The sequence below is a fragment of the Chelonia mydas genome, chromosome 24 (genome assembly GCF_015237465.2).
Source record: "Chelonia mydas isolate rCheMyd1 chromosome 24, rCheMyd1.pri.v2, whole genome shotgun sequence".
Classification (NCBI taxonomy): Eukaryota; Metazoa; Chordata; order Testudines; family Cheloniidae; genus Chelonia; species Chelonia mydas.
The window spans coordinates 1,127,777-1,144,443 of NC_051264.2; the positions used below are offsets into that span (position 1 = coordinate 1,127,777).

General features: G+C 58.1%; 1 protein-coding gene across 3 annotated transcripts; it reads left to right on the forward strand.

Moving 5' to 3' along the window:
- Positions 1 to 1,586: 1,586 nt before the first annotated feature.
- UBE2Q1 (ubiquitin conjugating enzyme E2 Q1) lies at positions 1,587 to 16,181 on the forward strand. Of its 3 annotated transcripts, XR_005222940.2 has the most exons (14): positions 1,587 to 1,934; positions 4,935 to 5,039; positions 5,457 to 5,561; positions 6,451 to 6,501; positions 10,008 to 10,148; positions 10,969 to 11,053; positions 11,661 to 11,721; positions 12,293 to 12,383; positions 12,479 to 12,537; positions 13,123 to 13,171; positions 13,954 to 14,049; positions 14,392 to 14,497; positions 14,614 to 14,680; positions 15,742 to 15,873. XR_005222940.2 is itself a non-coding variant. In XM_037882591.2 (13 exons), the coding sequence occupies exons 1-13, from the start codon at positions 1,659 to 1,661 to the stop codon at positions 15,771 to 15,773; spliced, it is 1,218 nt and encodes a 405-aa protein (XP_037738519.1). In that variant the 5' UTR covers positions 1,596 to 1,658; the 3' UTR covers positions 15,774 to 16,181. The 3 variants fall into 3 exon arrangements, 2 of the variants coding, with proteins under 2 accessions (XP_037738519.1, XP_043390950.1); XM_037882591.2 differs by lacking the exon at positions 14,392 to 14,497 and having other exon boundaries at positions 1,596 to 1,934; positions 15,742 to 16,181; XM_043535015.1 differs by lacking the exons at positions 1,587 to 1,934; positions 14,392 to 14,497 and adding an exon at positions 2,109 to 3,593 and having other exon boundaries at positions 15,742 to 16,181.
- The last annotated feature ends 486 nt before the right edge of the window (positions 16,182 to 16,667 follow it).

The window sequence follows — 16,667 nt, forward strand, 5'->3', positions numbered from 1 at the left end:
TGGGGATTCCCCCGACCCCCAGGCCCCGCACCCCCCTCCCCACCGAACCCCCCGCCCCTGGGTGCTGGATTCCCAGCATCCACCACACCCGGGGGGAGAGGGGGCTGCGGGGCCCGGGGGGGGGAGGGGGGGCTGCGGGGCCCGGGCCCCTGGGAGGGGGCTGGGGCTGCGGGGCCGGGACCCGGGGGGCGGGGGCTGCGGGGCCCGGGGAGGGGGGGCTGCGGGGCCCGGGGAGGGGGGGCTGCGGGGCCCGGGCCCCTGGGAGGGGGCTGGGGCTGCGGGGCCGGGACCCGGGGGGAGGGGGGCGGGGGCTGCGGAGCCCGGGGAGGGGCCCGGGCCCGGGGGGCTGCGGGGCCGGGACCCGGGGGGAGGGGGGCGGGGGCTGCGGAGCCCGGGGAGGGGCCCGGGCCCGGGGGGGCTGCGGGGCCGGGACCCGGGGGCTGCGGGGCCCGGGGAGGGGGAGGGGGGGCTGTGGGGCCCGGGCCCCTGGGAGGGGGCTGGGGCTGCGAGGCAGGGACCCGGGTGGAGGGGGCTGCGGGGCCCGGGGACCCGGGGGGAGGGGGCTGCGGAGCCCGGGGGGAGGGGGGCAGGCCCGGGGGGGCTGCGGGGCCGGGACCCGGGGGGTGGGGGCTGCGGGGCCCGGGGAGGGGGAGGGGGGGCTGCGGGGCCCGGGCCCCTGGGAGGGGGCTGGGGCTGCGGGGCAGGGACCCGGGGGGGGCGGAGGGGGGGCTGCGGGGCCGGGACCCGGGGGGAGGGGGCTGCGGGGCCCGGGGAGGGGCCCGGGCCCGGGGGGGCTGCGGGGCCGGGACCCGGGGGGTGGGGGCTGCGGGGCCCGGGGAGGGGGAGGGGGGGCTGCGGGGCCCGGGCCCCTGGGAGGGGGCTGGGGCTGCGGGGCAGGGACCCGGGGGGGGCGGAGGGGGGGCTGCGGGGCCGGGACCCGGGGGGAGGGGGCTGCGGGGCCGGGACCCGGGGGGAGGGGGCTGCGGGGCCGGGACCCGGGGGGAGGGGGCTGCGGGGCCCGGGGGGGGGGAGGGGCCCGGGGCAGGTCCCCTGGCTCTCGGCCGCTGCCGGGGTCTCCCGCCGGGGGCCGCCTCCTCTGGCCCTCGCTGGCACCCGCCGGCCCAGGAAGGGGCTCGGGGCCTGGGCCCAGCCGGGCGCGCACCCGCCGGGGGATGCCACAGGGGCCCGCCCGGCGGGGGGGTCACGTGGCTGGGGCGCCCCCGCTGCTCCCCCCGTGCCCTGAGCGCCGCCCTCCGCCGGGGACAGTGGGGGAGGGGCCCCGGGATCCTCTGCGCCTGCGCCGGGAGAGCGAGCCCGGGCGGAAGGCGGGGGCCACTTCCGGCCAGGGTGTGCCTGTCGGGGAACTCACTTCCGGGCCCCGGTGCGTTGGAACTGGGCGTCACTTCCTCTGCCCAGCGGAGGAGCGCAACGTCATTTCCTCTGCGGCTGCAGCTCCTCCCAGCGACAGGTGTGCGGGGGAGGGGCCACTTCCGGTGACGACGACCCGCCTCCTGGCGCGCGGGCCGGTGGGAAGGGGCGGGGTGACTTCCGGGCAGCGGGGCCCGTCCCGGCCGCCATCTTGGGCCGGCTCCTGGCGCTGAGGCGGGGTCGGCGGGGCCCGGGGCCGTCGGCGGCGGAGCGGGTCCCTCCATGGGAAGATGCAGCGGGCGGGGGCGGAGGAGGCGGCGGGGTCGCAGGCGGCGGCGGGGCCCGGGCGGAGCGGGGGCGGCGCGGCCTCCCCCGGGCGGCTCCTGAGGCGGGAGCTGCGGCTGCTCGAGTCCATCTTCCACCGGGGCCACGAGCGGTTCCGCATCGGCAGCGCCTGCCCGGACGAGATCAGCTGCGAGTTCGTGCCCGGGCCGGGGGCCCGCGCCGGGGGGTCCGGGAGCCGGGGCCCGCCCCCCGGGCCCGTCCGCATCCACTGCAACATCACGGTGGGGGCGGCGGCGGCGGCGGCGGGGGGGGGGGACTCGCGGGGCGCTGCCGGGGGGGGGCGGGGCGCGGCGCGGGTGGGGGGAGGGGCTCCGGGGGGGGCGCTCTCGGGGAGGGGGGGGGCTCCCAGGCCTGGTGTCTCGCTGCCCGTCCGGCTACGTTTCCAGGCGGTCGCTGCGTGGGGCTGAAACGCCCCAGCCCGGGGCTGGCTCCGGGCCGGCGTCTCCGCCCCATCGCCGGGTAGTGGGGCGGGGGGGGGTAAAAGCTTCCCCGTCGCACGGGCTGCCCCAAACCCTCGGCTCTTCGGCCAGCACGGTCGGGGCGGCCACGCTGCAAAAGCAAACCGCGCCGAGCTCAGAGCCGGGCCGGCGCCTGGGGGCTCCCTCCGTGGGCTGGAAACAGCAGCGCGCCGGTCCCCTGGGGCTGGAGCCCCGGCGAGCGGGTGGGTCTCCGAGCCAGGGCTCCAGCCCGAGCTGGGACTGTCTACACGGCTACTTGTAGCCCTGCGGCGTGAGCCCAGTCACTTGACCTTGGCTCGGAAATTCGCTGCCACAGGATTTTAGATTTTTTAGTTATTTTTTTAGCAGTGTAGATGTACCCTTTGAGAGGCAAAGTTCAGTCCAGCCTGCTCTTCCTCCTTGCTGTGAACCCCAGGAACTAAAGGGCTGTGGTAGGAATGCTGAGATGAGCCCCTGCCTCCAGCGCTATATTCATCCTCACTAAAATGGTAGTTATCTCTTCCCCTAAGGAACAGTTCCCGTAGCTCATTCCAGTTTAAGCTTCCTGTCCTGCACCTGCTCACTCTCTGGGATGAGCAAGAATGGGTTGGGTGTTTAAATTTAAAACTAAATGACCCATTTTAGTCCCCTTTTCAACATGAATGTAACTGATCTGAAATGCAAATGCCACGCTGCCCCAAAAGGTGCTGCAGGGTTTCCGAGCAGAGTGGAGCTAGAGCAGGGGCAATACGACATGGAGGGAGAGATGTGCATGGTGTACCTGTGAATAAATCTCTCTTCAGTCAGGTGGAATTAGCTTCTGGATTAGACCCTGAAATCTCTGCCCTTTAGACACTCAGCTGTAGGTACTGCTGTATGCAGACACCACCTCAGCTGAGGCAGGCTAAGCTGGGGCTTGTTTGATGTGGGGTTAAAGTGCTAGGGGTGAGCAGTTTGCTCCTAAAACCCTGACTGCATGTTCATTTCCAGTAACTAGTGAGACATAGCTGCCTCAGGATGCTGTAACCCACTTCACATGTTATGCTGCCTAAGGTGAAGGGGGTTTGCAGATGAGCTGCGCCAACTATTGTCTCCATGGTGCTGGGAATATCACTCAGAAGCCCAGGTGCCACTCTCCTCCTGTTCTGATTCAGATCTGACAACTGGGGATTGTGGCACCCCCATTCTTGACCTTTCCACTGGGAGGAATTTGGATTAGGGTAGACTTGTGCCTGGTGCCAGTTGTGGTTTGCAGCCTGCTGTATGGTGTTGGGTGAAATTCCTTAGGTGGGCACAGGATAACCCAGTCTGTCCTTCTGCTGTCTCCTGAAACATCAGCATGCTGCTTCAGAGCTTCTGCTCTTTGCTTTCACGGGGAGGATGGCAGCAGGATTGCAGTGCACACACAGAAGCCAGAAGGTCACTGGGCAGAACTTTGAAATGGTAAACTGCAGTCTAGAGCAGCCTGCAGTGCGCACAAACCGTGGTGCAGAGTGCAAGTTGGGTTGGTGTGTAAACAGGGTCTGACTGCAGGCTTGCCCTAGTATTGGCGCAGTGTCTGAATTGGATTGCTCCTGAGACTGCAGGAGAGGGATGGTGTTGCCCTGTTGTGACTGGACAGTTGCAGCAGTTAAACTGGCCACGGTGATTCTTGGGTCGGTCTCCCCTTCTGGGGGTCCCAGTGGGAATTCTGCTGGATAGAACTGCGTGCATGTCTTTGGCCCCAGAGGGTTTCCATTATTATCCTGTTTCTCAGGACACGTAACTGTTGTAAGCGTTTAGTCCAGGACAAACCTCTCTGCTGCCCACCCACGCACAGGGTCTCTGCCCAGGGTGTTTGCATGCAGCTCAGAATGAGGAATTTTTGTTGAAAACGCTGGTTTAGCTGAGTTTGAAATGAAACGGCAAATAAGGACTTGATCTTTCTGGCGCACAGGAGACTCCTGGCTCTGCGTGGGCTGGATTTTACGGGACTCTGTTTGTTGTGGGTAAAAAGCAAAGGCTGAGAGTTCCCTTCCAGGGAGCAGTTGAGCATGTGCAATAAGAACATTAGCACGCTGCAGGGGGCTTTGGAGCTGGTGGGCCATATGCTGCAGCAGCCTCATTGACAAACATTCTTGTTGTACCTAGGTATTGGGGCCTGCTCAGGTAGGGTAGGTTAAAGGCTGGGGTTGCAAGCAGCTTGTCCTGAGAAGAAGCAACATTCTGCACTCCCTTGCCCAGGGGTCTATTTCCATGATGTGAGTTCCGGGATGATTTTCCGGAGGGCTTATTTAAAAAAAAAAAAAAAAATACATTACCAAGTGCTGTCAGCAGAATGCAGGGCAGAGGGGGCCTGCTGCCTGCTCTTAAGAGGCTGACAGGCAGTGGTCTGCGTAGGATGGGAGTGTAGGATTTAATTCACTCTCCTCACCATTCCTGATCTGGCCCTCGTGCCCGTAGGCAGTAGTGTGAAGTGACATAGACTTTGCACTTTTCTTTCTCTCGCCTCCCGATCCGGCAGAGAGCTTGCGGGTTGGAGGGAGTGTAGCAGCACAGAATTGACACAGATTAGTGCCATCAGAGCTATTGTTTGTTTTGCCTCCATCCAGGATTAGTCCGGAGGGTGGAGTGCATTTGCTTGGACGCTGTCCTGCTGAGCTATGTGTTTGTGAGGGAGGAGAGACAGGACTGCAGCTTGCTGCACCAGTCAGAGGGATGCTCCCTCTGACACCCTAGGCTGGGTGGGGTCGAGGTGCGCTCTGTAACAATGGCCCAAATGTGACCTTTTCCCCTGTTCTCTAGGAGTCTTACCCAGCTGTTCCCCCAATCTGGTCTGTGGAGTCGGATGATCCAAACCTGGCAGCTATCCTGGAGAGGCTGGTGGAAGTCAAGAAAGGAAATACATTGGTGAGGGTGGCAAGGTGTGGGGAAGGGCTGGATGTGGAGAGCTTGAGTAGTAAAAGCCCTGCGAGTCCCGTCTGCTCTGGGGTTCTCTAGTGTTCTGCCCAGTGTGATTGTAAAGGGATTTGGAGAGTCGAGCCGAGCAGTTCAGGCTTGTCCAGCTAGTGAGTCTCCCTATGCTCTTCTGTTACGTGGGATGTGGCTTGGTTGCTGGTTGCAGCCTGCAGTCATTCTGGCATACAGCCCGCACTGGTGCGGTGCAGAAGCTGCATTCAGCAAGGAGCTTCTCCCATGACCTCCCCACGTATCTGAGTTGCATGCAGTGAAGAGAGTGGTGGTGTCAGGGGCTGATTAGGCTGCACTCTACTGCTGGGGGTTGTGTGTCCTTTTCTAATGCTGCTTGTCTGTCTCCTCGCTGGGCAGCTTTTACAGCACCTGAAGCGGATAATCTCCGACCTGTGCAAACTCTACAACCTTCCCCAGCACCCAGATGTCGAGATGTTGGACCAGCCTCTGCCAGCAGAACAGGTAACAGGCCTGAGACAAGCTGCTCCGACCTTGACCTGGGGGAAAAGCCTGCTGAGAAGATGGCTTTTGTGCAGCTTTGCACTGCAATGGCCCTTCTCCCATGTGCCCAGCCCAAGCTGGCACTCTGTCTGTCGGGGTGCCCTCCAAACGGGGTCTGTTTTCCAGGGTTGTGGCTTTCCTTGCTCTCCTGGAGCGTGGCAGATGGACTAGTACCTGTTTTTGCCAAAGTGCTGCTTGCCTAGTACTCAGCAATGCCCTGCATCGCGTGTGCTTCTTGTAACATACAGAGAGGGCAGTGCACTGCACGGGTCCTTTTCTTGCCCAGTCTCTGTGCGGGTGTCTGTGGAATTGAATGTGTATGTGTTTAGCTTCCGTACCTGAGACGAGTACGTCACCTTGGCATTACTGGCCAGCTTTGTTGAGCCAGGTTGCCTGTGCGGTGCTGGTATAGCCCCGACTTGGTGATCTCCCCACTCTGGATATGTATGCCAGTGTGTCAGATGTTGCCCACTGGGCTTTCTCTGGTTACTGCCCCAACTTAACCCTTCACCTCTGAGGCAGCTATTCTAGAACAACAGCCTGTAAAAAGCTCCTGGCTTCACTTTGGCTTTAAGCTGAATTCTCATTGTCAATCCTCATCCAACCTTCCCTGGAAGCATTATAGGGGATTCTGGGGGCTCCACTTGCTGTTAATGAGGTACAGAATTGCCTAGGCCCCTGCCCCGGAGCACCTGTCGGCGAGCTTTGCCTGGTGGTAGCTTCCTAGCTGAGGTGCTGCTTGTTAGCGCAGGCTGTCTGGGTAGTGGTCACTCAGCTGGCTAGCTCCTCCCTGCAGAATGGCAGCGAATCCACAGGGGCCGTTCTGATGCTTGTCTCCATCCTCCCATAGAGCACCCAGGAAGAGGGGTCCTCGGAGGATGAAGATGAGGAGATGCCAGAGGTAAGTGCCGGGGAAGTTCACACTCTATCTGGCAGCAGGGGTGAGGTGGGGAGAGCGCTGTAGTGACATGTGTCAGGAAAGGAGCTGAGGCAGATTAGCCTGAGCAGCAGTTGTCAGATTCAAACCTGGCTTGTTCCTGTTCAAAGCATGAGTAGCTCCTTATGCTGGCCAGGTTGGGATCCGTCACTGAGCGTGTTTGGGAGTCATCGGGTCTGCTTTACTGAGAGCCTTAAGGAAACAATACTGCTGCCATCCTCTGCATTTGGTTGATATCCGAGACCCGTGTTTTCAAGACTTGCCATTGCCGGGGGGAGATGAATTGTGAGCTGGGAATGGAATCCCTTGGCTTGCTGCTTTGTCTGTTTGTACTGCAGTTCTCCAGGGCCTGAAATTTACCAGCTAAGCTCTTTGCTCTCCTTGGTGTGGAGTTTTGAGTTGCCATTGCTGGCATTGAAATTGCATAATGGAAATCTGACCCCTGGAGAGAGAGGGTTAGGCAGGCTTGCGAAGGGTGCAAGCAAGAGACTTGGCCAGGAGGTGAGAGGTAGCCGTATCTCACTGCAGGCTGGTGAGGACTCAGTTTTGCTGTAACTCCCGTCGGCTTTAGCTGTCGGTTTGCGCGCTCAAGGCCTTTTCAAGGGGATGGAATAAACCTGACTCTCCATGGTGATGTTGCCTATGATGCCTCTGGCTAGGAAATGGGTGTGCAAGGTTCATACAGTTCTTCCCAGCCATTACAGCAGAACCTGGGGGGCAGTTACAGGCCCTGTACAATTAGTGGGGGGTGGTACAGTGTAGGGATTGTAGTGAAGATGAGAGCCTGTTGGATCAGGGATAGGCTCGTCCCCTGAGAGGGGCTGTTGTGCGTTAAACTGATACGTGACATCACATACAGTGTGTGTAAACTCACCCACTTTCCCAGCCTGCCTGTGACGTATACACTCCCCCACGCTGCGCTGAGCTGGAACTGTCAGTGGTGAATGGACCCTTGAGAACTGGGCGGTAACTAGAGTCTCGTGCTTTTTACAAATGTGGAATAACATAATAAAATGAAAAACCTCACCCTGCAGTTACCGCTGCATCCCACAAGGCTGGGCCCCTCTCCTCACTCCAGGGATTGCAGCTGTGTTCAGGGTGCAGTGCTGCTTCAGGTTTGGCCCAGCCATCCTTCCATCATGACAGTGGGAGTGCAGCTGGGCCAAATTTGAGTGAGTGGCGCTGTGACCCCATGCACGAGGTCACAACGTCACTCTCTCAAATCTGGCCTGGCCACCGCTGTCACCCCTCCACCCACTGTTGTCATTTTGGGCTAAACCGGAGTGGTGATGTGACCCTGTGTGCCTGGTTGTGGTGCCTGGAGTGGGGAACTGGGCTCAGCCCTGTGGGACAGGAACCACCACTGTGGGGTGAGTGCAGGTCAGGCTCACTTTCAGGGCCTCTGAGCCCCTGGGGCAGGACCAGACCCTAGGGGAGAGTGGGTGGAAATGGATAAAATGAAATGAAAAAATCACATGGTCCTAGTGATAACACACTCGGTCCCGAGACTCAGCTGGACTAACTCTGACACCTCCAAAATGACCCCTGATCCTGGGCCCTGTGGCTTCCATCAATGTGCTGTGGCCAGGATCACTGTAGGGTGCTGCGCAAATTAATCCCGTTTGGAGGGGTTTCCTAGGGAAAGCCCTTCCCAAAACACATCGTTTCTCCGGAATAGCGACAGGTGCCCTGGAGAGTGTCGACAGCAAGGTGCTCCCTCACGGAGGTTTAAAGCTCCATCGAGGTTCTGCACGTAGTGAGGAGGTTGGTGGAGTCGGCACTTCGCTAACAGAGCTTTGTATGGAGGCACACTGCATCTCTCCTGAGTGCCGATAGCCATCAGTGCCTCAGCGCAAGCGACGAGTGCAGGCTGCCGATGCAATGGGTGTACGCAACACATTGCTGCGCTGGGGAATGGGGCTTCTGACCATGCTCTGCGAGGGCTGAGGAGCCAGCGTGCTTTGGCTCTATATGGATAGTGTTTTATGTCCCACTCAGCAACCTTCCCTGGCGAGCTGACTGTGGAGGGAGGGAAGGGGGCTGCAGAGCTGGGGGTGATCTGGAAGACGCTCCAAAAGTACCCTGAAATATGGGACTACTTACAGAGAAAAGGGCTCTGAGCCGCTCTGGTTTCACAAACACAGAGGCCCTGGGAATCTGCCCTGGGTCCCTTCCACACCCTTGGTGACCACAATGTTTGTCTCCATGTATTGAGACAGCTCCATTCGCTTTCCCCCTTCACGAGCAAAGGCTGAGCAGAGCTACAGAGCCTTCCAGTTCGGGGGAACGTACATAAGGGGATAGTGGCTAATTATAAGAAGAGCTGGACTTGGCAGCAGAGAAGCCGGTAAACAAGGAGCTGTACGTGGCAATTTTACATGTGGAAAGGAAACATGCCTGAGGGGAGCAGAGGGAGCTCACCTGGAGTCCGCCCAGAAACCTGCTTAATTTTGGGTCTGGGTTTCCTCTTTCAGAAATCTGCAACCTCCGCCAAGGGGTCCCCCGATGAAGTAAGGGAGCAGGGACAGCGTTGGGAAGGGGCAGGATGGCTGGTTGTTGGGGAGCAGTTGGATACACAGTGAGATTCTCATGTGGCAGCTGAGCCCAGCAGAGCCTAGTAATGACTGGATGTGGGATTTCACCTTTGAACGAGCTGCAGCCAGTTCCCCGTGGGAGGGCTGGGGCTGTGGGAGTGACAGCGGCTACAGAACTTCAGTATTTCTCTTACTCTGGAGATGAGAATTTCTCGGAGTCCCATTGTTGAAATCAGGGGGTGAGTTTGCGTGTGCGCTCCAGGGACACCTGTAGTCTGCATGGCTACACGTGGCCAGTAGCTGTGTAGCAAACGTGCTGTCTCCAGCGAAGGATGCAGGGACAATCCAGAGAGCTGCGTCTGCTCTGGGATCTTCGGGCGTTCTGAGCCTTGCTGTTCGCTAGAGGCAAAGAGCCGTCTTTACTCATGCTCGCCTGAGTGCAGCGACAGCTCGGAGCTGGAGAAGTGCACAGGTGTCGCAGCTGTATGGCGTCAGGGCGATGGAGTTTGCAGCTCCCTGGCACTCTTTACCTACTTGCCCTGGAGGCAGAGCATTGCAGGATGGGCTGGGGGCCATTCCAGGTAGTTTCCTACTCTCTTCCTGATCCTCCAGAGGAGTGAAGTGCAAGTGGTGTGCTGGACCCAGCTCGCTGCCCAGGGACTGGAATTTCCCATCCCATAGCTCAGACCTGGCTTCCCTCTGCCCCACGCTGGCTTCTGACACCACAGGCCCACCAGGATCTTGTGACATCTCTGCACATGTTGGGAAGGGAGTTGCTGAGAATTTCCACTGAGGGAAACTGGGAGCCCAGGGTGCTCCTGAGAGCCTGCCCTGGGTATCGTACGTTCCATTGAGTTGCTGTAAAACTGCAGCTGCCGGGAGCACTGAGGAGTGGAGCTGGGTGTCTGGTGTGAGATCTTTCTTCTCCCTGCCCAGGACACTGAGGACTTGGATCACTATGAGATGAAAGAGGAGGAGCCAGTCGACGGGAAGAAGACTGAGGATGACGGCATCGGGAAGGAAAACCTGGCCATCTTAGAGAAAATCAAACAGAACCAGAGGCAAGATTACTTAAATGTACGTGTCACTAGGAGGGGGGAGGGGCTGGGGCACAGAGCGGGCCAAGGGATACCCTGTGAAGCTGCTGCACCGCTTGGGAGAGCAGTGCCCGAGCCTGCGTCGGTCCCCTTCTGCTGCAGTGTTCTAGCTCCTTAAGCACAGTGAGCCTCAGTGACTCCTGTTTCCAGGGGGGGATCCGCATTTGCTCAGTGCTCATGACGCTTGTAGTCTGCATGGCTACACGTGGCCAGTAGCTGTGTAGCAAACGTGCTGTCTCCAGCGAAGGATGCAGGGACAATCCAGAGAGTCCACGTGAAGACAACTGTGCTTGGGTGCCTTATCCAAAGGAATCTGGTTCGCTTACCTCTGATGCTACTGGAAGCAAGTGCAGCTGCTTCTCCCGCTCCTTGCTGGAATTCAGACCCCCTCCTCCAGTACAGCTGAGCTGGAGCTCTGCCCTGCACAGCACCAGGAGGTCGGACCCTTCCTGGACTCCTCTGTTCTTGCTGGGGTACAGCGGGTGTCTTGGGGTAACACAGGTCTCGCCATTGGTCTGGGCTTGTCTTCGCTGAACTCATCTCGGCCTCTCTGCCTGCCTCCTAACTTAGAGGATCTGAATGTCTGGTGCAGCTGTCACTGGGCGGGGGTGGCCGTTACCTGGAAGACTGGAGATCTTGCAGTGCAGAGGAGGGGGCTGCACTGAGGGCAGTAACCCACCTGGGCCAAATCTCCCAGGGCAGGAGTTCTGGCTCAGGCCTTGGCTTCAGTAGCAATGACTTAGTGAGACCAGTGAAACAATGTGATTGCCTCCCCATCCCTCTTCCCGACCCCCTCGCAGGGCGCAGTGTCTGGCTCTGTGCAGGCCACTGACCGGCTAATGAAGGAGCTCAGGGATATTTACCGATCACCAAGTTTCAAGGGCGGTAAGTGGTGACTAGTCCTGGGCCTGGAAAAGGGGGAAGGAGGGAGGGGCAGCTTCTGACTTACTTGTGGAGGGCCCTGCCGTGTCTGCCCTGCCTTAATCTGATTGCTTGTGTGTCATGGTCGTGCCAGCCTGTAACTAATGGCCAGGGAGAGCTGGTCTGTTGAGCAGGTCACTTCCCTTCCCTATGTCCTAATGGAATGGGCTCCCCAGAGCCACGTTTGGGGTTCAAAGGAGATGGGGGAGCTGGACCAGTGATACCCCGGTCAGTGTTAGAGGGGAACAAGGAGCTTATTCGGGGGGGGCTCTGAGTTGGTAGTTGCTTCCCTGAAGTCTCTAGCTGGGTGTGATGGCCCTTTCACCGTGTGCATTGGTGGCAGTAGGGGAATGACTGTCCCCTGCCCCTAAGCCCCAAGACTCCGGGAGGGGCAGTCAGAGTTGCTGGTGCCCCATGGGGAGAGCCTGCCTAGACAAGGGCAATCCCTGCCAGGTTGAGCTCTTGCTATGTCCCAGGGTGACTTGGATCCACAGGGCTGCTGCTCAGATCCTTGTCCAAACAGCGACTGCTGTCTCCAGTGGCGCTGATGTGTCCTTTCTCTGCTCCACAGGAAACTATGCAGTTGAACTAGTGAGCGACAGCCTGTACGATTGGAACGTCAAACTCCTGAAGTAGGTGGCCTGGCTCGGGAGGTCGTAGGCAGAGCTTGGGTTGGCTGGGCCCTGGTACATAGAGCTTGTGTGTAGCGGGAGAGGAGGTGGGAGCTAGTGACTAGAGCAGGAGGTGATGCTTGACAGATCTGAGCTGTGCTCCAGACTCTGCCACTGAGACTCACATGCCCTGCCCACTCTGTGCCTCGGTTTCCTCTTTGCTTCGAGGGAGCTGAGGAGCAGAGAGCTATTTGCTGTTTCTAGAGCTTTGGCATGGGTGCATATGACAGTCCCGCAGCCCCCTGCCCTCCAAATGCAGCCACTCCTTGCCTAAGGCCACACATGCTTCCCTAGGAAGCTGTCAGTGTCGCGCCATGCTCCTGCTGGGGGGTCCTTCCCTCTCCTCCCCTCGTGCATGATCCTGCTCTTGCCTGGGGAGCAAGGGGCTGGGCTGTGAACCTGAATCCCTTCGTGTTCGTGTTCCAGTAGGAATGGGCTTGGGGTCAGCCAGGTGCAATTGCCCTGAGTTCCTGTGGGCAGTACAAAGTGTTGCCTGCCTTGGGCTCTTACCCCATGGGCTCTTCCTTTGCAGGGTTGACGAGGATAGCGCTTTGCACAATGATCTCCAGATCCTCAAAGAGAAAGAAGGGATGGACTTCATCCTCCTAAACTTCTCCTTTAAAGTAAGGCCTGCTGTCCCCGGTCCCTTCCCGCCCCACTCTACCCTGCCGGAGCTCGTATTGTGGTTCTCAACAGCCCTGTCTCTCTCTCCTTGCAGGATAACTTCCCTTTCGACCCACCGTTTGTGAGGGTTGTGTCCCCTGTGCTCTCGGGGGGGTAAGTGACCATTCAAATGATTGCGCTTGCCACCAAGTGCTTTGGCTGCGGCAGTCCCTTGTCCCATATCTAGGGAGCTGCTGCAGGGGCGCAGTTAGATCTCTGCATTAGTACCAAGGATGGTGGTTCCTCTGGGCTGGGGAGGGGGGGGGTGTAGATAGTCTCCGTATCTCTTTGGTCCAAGTCCCCTCGCTGGGTCTGCGGAGAGCATTTGAGGTGATGCTCCAGTGACTCCACCCCCCACCCCAGTAGGTCAGTGGCCATCTCCCCAGGGTGCTGTTTGCTGTTGGTGACTGAAGGCGCTAGAGGGGGAAGGTGACTGTGGCCTTTCATGGGGGAGTGCAGGGCCCAGCATGGGGGGGTGACTGTGGAGGTGACAGAGGTGAAAGGCGCCGGAGACCTGCTCAGCTCCTGTCTTCATAGCAGCTAACTAGTGCTGTTTGTGTAGAACTGCCACTCCCCTTTGAGGGGGAGCAGTGACTAGATACCTCAGGCTCAGGAGGGGGAAGGGACGAGGCATTGCTGCAGGAGATCTGTGTGATTGTCCTTCGTGTAACTCTGACTCGGGTCATCTTTCCTCCCAAGGTATGTTCTGGGGGGAGGTGCCATCTGCATGGAGCTGCTTACAAAGCAGGTGAGTGTCTTCTCTGCAGCGTAGGCTGCTGCACTGTGGGAAGGCCTGTGTTCTCACAGGTGGCCAGTGTGTGCCCTGGGCACCTAGTGCTTAGGTGCTGGGAGCCCTGCTGGTGTCTGAAAATCCTGCCGCTAGTGTTAACGCTCACACGCTGCTCTGACTCCTTGACTGCCTGGCGTTACGGGGCTTCCCTGTTTCGTACACCACTCCTGCCTTCGTTTTCGGGGAGGGAGAAAACATTTGCTTACAGGATATGGCAAAATGTTCAGTCAGTGGGCAACAGTGCCAAGCAGCAGTGTTCTCAAAGCGGAGGAGAACTTGAAGACTGCAAGGTGTTGAAACTTTCAACAGAGTCTTAAGCAAAGCAAATCTCTTCCCTCCCTCCCCTTCCCCCCACCCCCTTCGAGTTAGTGTTCCATCAGCCTCGGAGAACACACCCCAGTTCTCTAGGGCTAGCATTGTTCTTGTTCTTTTCACTTTTATAGGCCAGGGTGAAGAGGGTCATGAAAATGTCCCTCTCTGAATAAGGGGTGACCAGCCTGCAAAGATTGACAAACACTGGCCTAGCACACTGGTGCAGCCTGAGGTGGGCAGGCTGCTGATCCTCTGTTAATAGCCGTACCCCAGCACTGCTGGATGGGGCCTGCCTGGACCCCTCAGCGGAGCCCAGCCGAGAGAAGCCAGCTCCTGCCAGTCAGGAGCAGGACGCCTTCTGTTGGCTGTTGCCTAGTCACCAGGAGGGCAGGTTCCCGCCAGTCTCACTGTTTCACCTTGTTTTGCAGGGCTGGAGCAGTGCCTATTCTATTGAATCAGTGATAATGCAGATCAGTGCCACGCTGGTGAAAGGGAAAGCAAGGGTGCAGTTTGGAGCCAATAAAGTAAGGCCCTGTCTGGAGCAGCAGGGGGAGGAGGGAGTGTTTGAGACCTTGGTAATGTTTCAGAATCATCTACTGTGTGGATGCAGTTTAAAGCCAAGATTCCCAGGTGTCTTAATACTTGGGAGCTGCCGTTTCTTTGGCTGATGTGATGAATCAGAAATGCCAGCAGTGTGCTTTGTCCAGGGCTGTGGGATGGAGCCAATAATCCCGGTGCGAAGCCCCCTGTGCTGTCATGCCCTTTGGGGCCGCCGTACCCACCTGCATCTCAGCACCCTCAGAGCTGCCAGGCATGCTCGGGAAACCTGACTGGGCTTGGGATGACGTGCTGCGTTCTTGTTACAGCTCTCGAGTGGGGGCTGGTGACCCTGCGCAGATGGGATCAGTCACGAGCTGCCTGCCACCATCAGCTCTGATCATTTGCAGCCTTAGGTGTTGGTCCCAGAAATGGGTATGAAGTGACTTGGGGTGGGACATGCCATGGTGCCGGCCCGGGGCAGCTGGTTTAACTGATGCCCCTGTTCTGTAGTGCACTGACCTGACTGTCCCTCTGGCTTCCCCTTGCAGAATCAGTACAGCCTGACGCGAGCTCAGCAGTCCTACAAGTCCCTGGTTCAGATCCACGAGAAGAACGGTAAGGCCTCCAGTGCGGGGTGTGTGTGTGGGGGGTGTCTGTCTGCCCTTGCCATGGGGCTCCTGCAGAGGGCACAGCAGAAGAGACAGCATGCTGAGCCTGTCTGTGCCCACTTCAGAATCACTGCTTGAGAGCAGAGTGACTGAGTGGGATGCAGCCAGTGTGTCTAGTGAAATGCCCTGGTTCTCAGCTCGTGCTTGGACCTTGTGCGAAGCCTCCTCTCTTGGCATGTGGGAAGGACCCTTCGCTCACTGCAGAAAGAGACCGAATGTAAGTGTGTGTTGTGCAGGGGAGATGCTGTGGCATCTGTGCAGTGGCTGCTAAGCAGGATGTCTGGCCTTGTTAAAATGCTCCTGCACCTGCTTCACGATATCTGATTCCATGAGGCTTTACCCATCTTATCCATGTGGAAGCTAGCAGCTGGGGCAGAGCAGGACTGCGAATAACAAACCCAGCTGGATGGAGAACTCGGTCTCTGAAGAACTGCAGCAGCTCAAAGGAGCTGAATGTGTAATACCTTACTTGGCCTGAGACCGAGATGGGTTACTGCTGACACAGTTCTCTCCTGTTTGCTGAAACTATCCATCTCTTCCTCCGTCGCTTCTCAAATGCAGGTGTATGGGGCCTATTACAGGGTGGGTTAAATATGGTACCCAGCTAATTAAACCGTGTAATGCTGCCAGCTAAAAGAACAACTGTGTAGCAGAGCAATAGCTGGGTGATGCCTGGCCTAGCCATCCTGGGGGTGCTTGTGGTCCAGCAGAACTAGACGGGTGTTGCATGTGAAGAGCTGGAGTGCTCGAGATGGAGAGTATTTTCCTGCCCTACATGTGCATTATGCATACCGTGCAGTACTTCAGTGTGGGCAGAACCTACAGGCAAGGCAAGGGAGCGGGGAGGAGACTGTCCAGCTGTCCGCTATCACAGAGCTGCATGGTCTCACATGTGAGGCTCTTGTCACATAGAAGGTTGCAGGAGTCTGGTGTGATTGTTCTGGGGAGTCTAGCTGTAGTAGTGGGGTGAGACTTGTCCCTCCCATGGAGTCTTTGCTCTTGTTTCAGGCTGGTACACACCACCCAAGGAAGATGGCTAGCACTGACAGCTGGCTGGGCTCTGCAGGATCACTTGGTTACTTTTGAACGCTGTACTTGGCCCGTAAGATGCCCCTGTGGCTCCCTCCTGGGATGTGATCGGTCTGCCTGTTTGCAGGACAGTAATGGCTGTCATAAACTCGAAGGGGAAAACTGCGTAATCAGTCGGACTGACATGAAACTCTTGCTGGACCTTTGCTAGCAGGCATCCTTATTAAAACAAAACTCTTGAGCCTCTTGTATCGCTGGAAACTTTCGACTCCGCTCCGGTCTAGAGCACCCTCCTCACCTATGCTATGGATTTAATTTATTTTCTTATTTCATGTACACTGCTTTTTTTGGTTACAGTGTATGATGGATGTGTATGGAAAATGTATCTTTGAAGAAAAATTACAGTTTGTTAATTTGAAGATGCTGGTCTGACTATTTTTTCTCATGTTACTGCTGAGCTGAGTTCTACACTGCAGGCACAGCATACTGCTCTGAGCCCCTTAAAGCGATGGTGGGCAAGCCAAACTCTGTCTTCAGTGTGGCGGTGGAGCTGTGTTGGGGATGGGGCAGTATGTGTTTCCTTAACTTATGGTTGGCCAAAATCTGCTTGAGATCAACATTCTGAAATCCCCACAGGAGAACTGATTGGGGAAGTCTGGTATGCAAATGACTTCTTTGAGCATCCGAATTCCATGCTGTAAGGAAGAAGTGGTTAGCCTGCTAATCTGCTAAATCAAGAACAGATTTTCCTTCTAGAAACCACACAGTGTCTCACTTCTGGAGAACAGAGGATAAAGTAGCTATAATCTGTATGTGCTCTGGGGGGGAGGGGGCTGTCAGCTGCTGGGGGGACTGTAAGAAGCCCTACACTTGCTTGCATGTGAGATGTTGCCCTGCTCTCTAAC

Coding starts and splice junctions, on each gene's coding strand:
- UBE2Q1 (XM_037882591.2), top strand. CDS start 1,659: ATGCAGCGGGCGGGGGCGGAGGAGGCGGCGGGGTCGCAGGCGGCGGCG. Junction 12,538..13,122: donor TCCCCTGTGCTCTCGGGGGG/GTAAGTGACCAT, acceptor TTTCCTCCCAAG/GTATGTTCTGGGGGGAGGTG. Junction 13,172..13,953: donor TGGAGCTGCTTACAAAGCAG/GTGAGTGTCTTC, acceptor CTTGTTTTGCAG/GGCTGGAGCAGTGCCTATTC.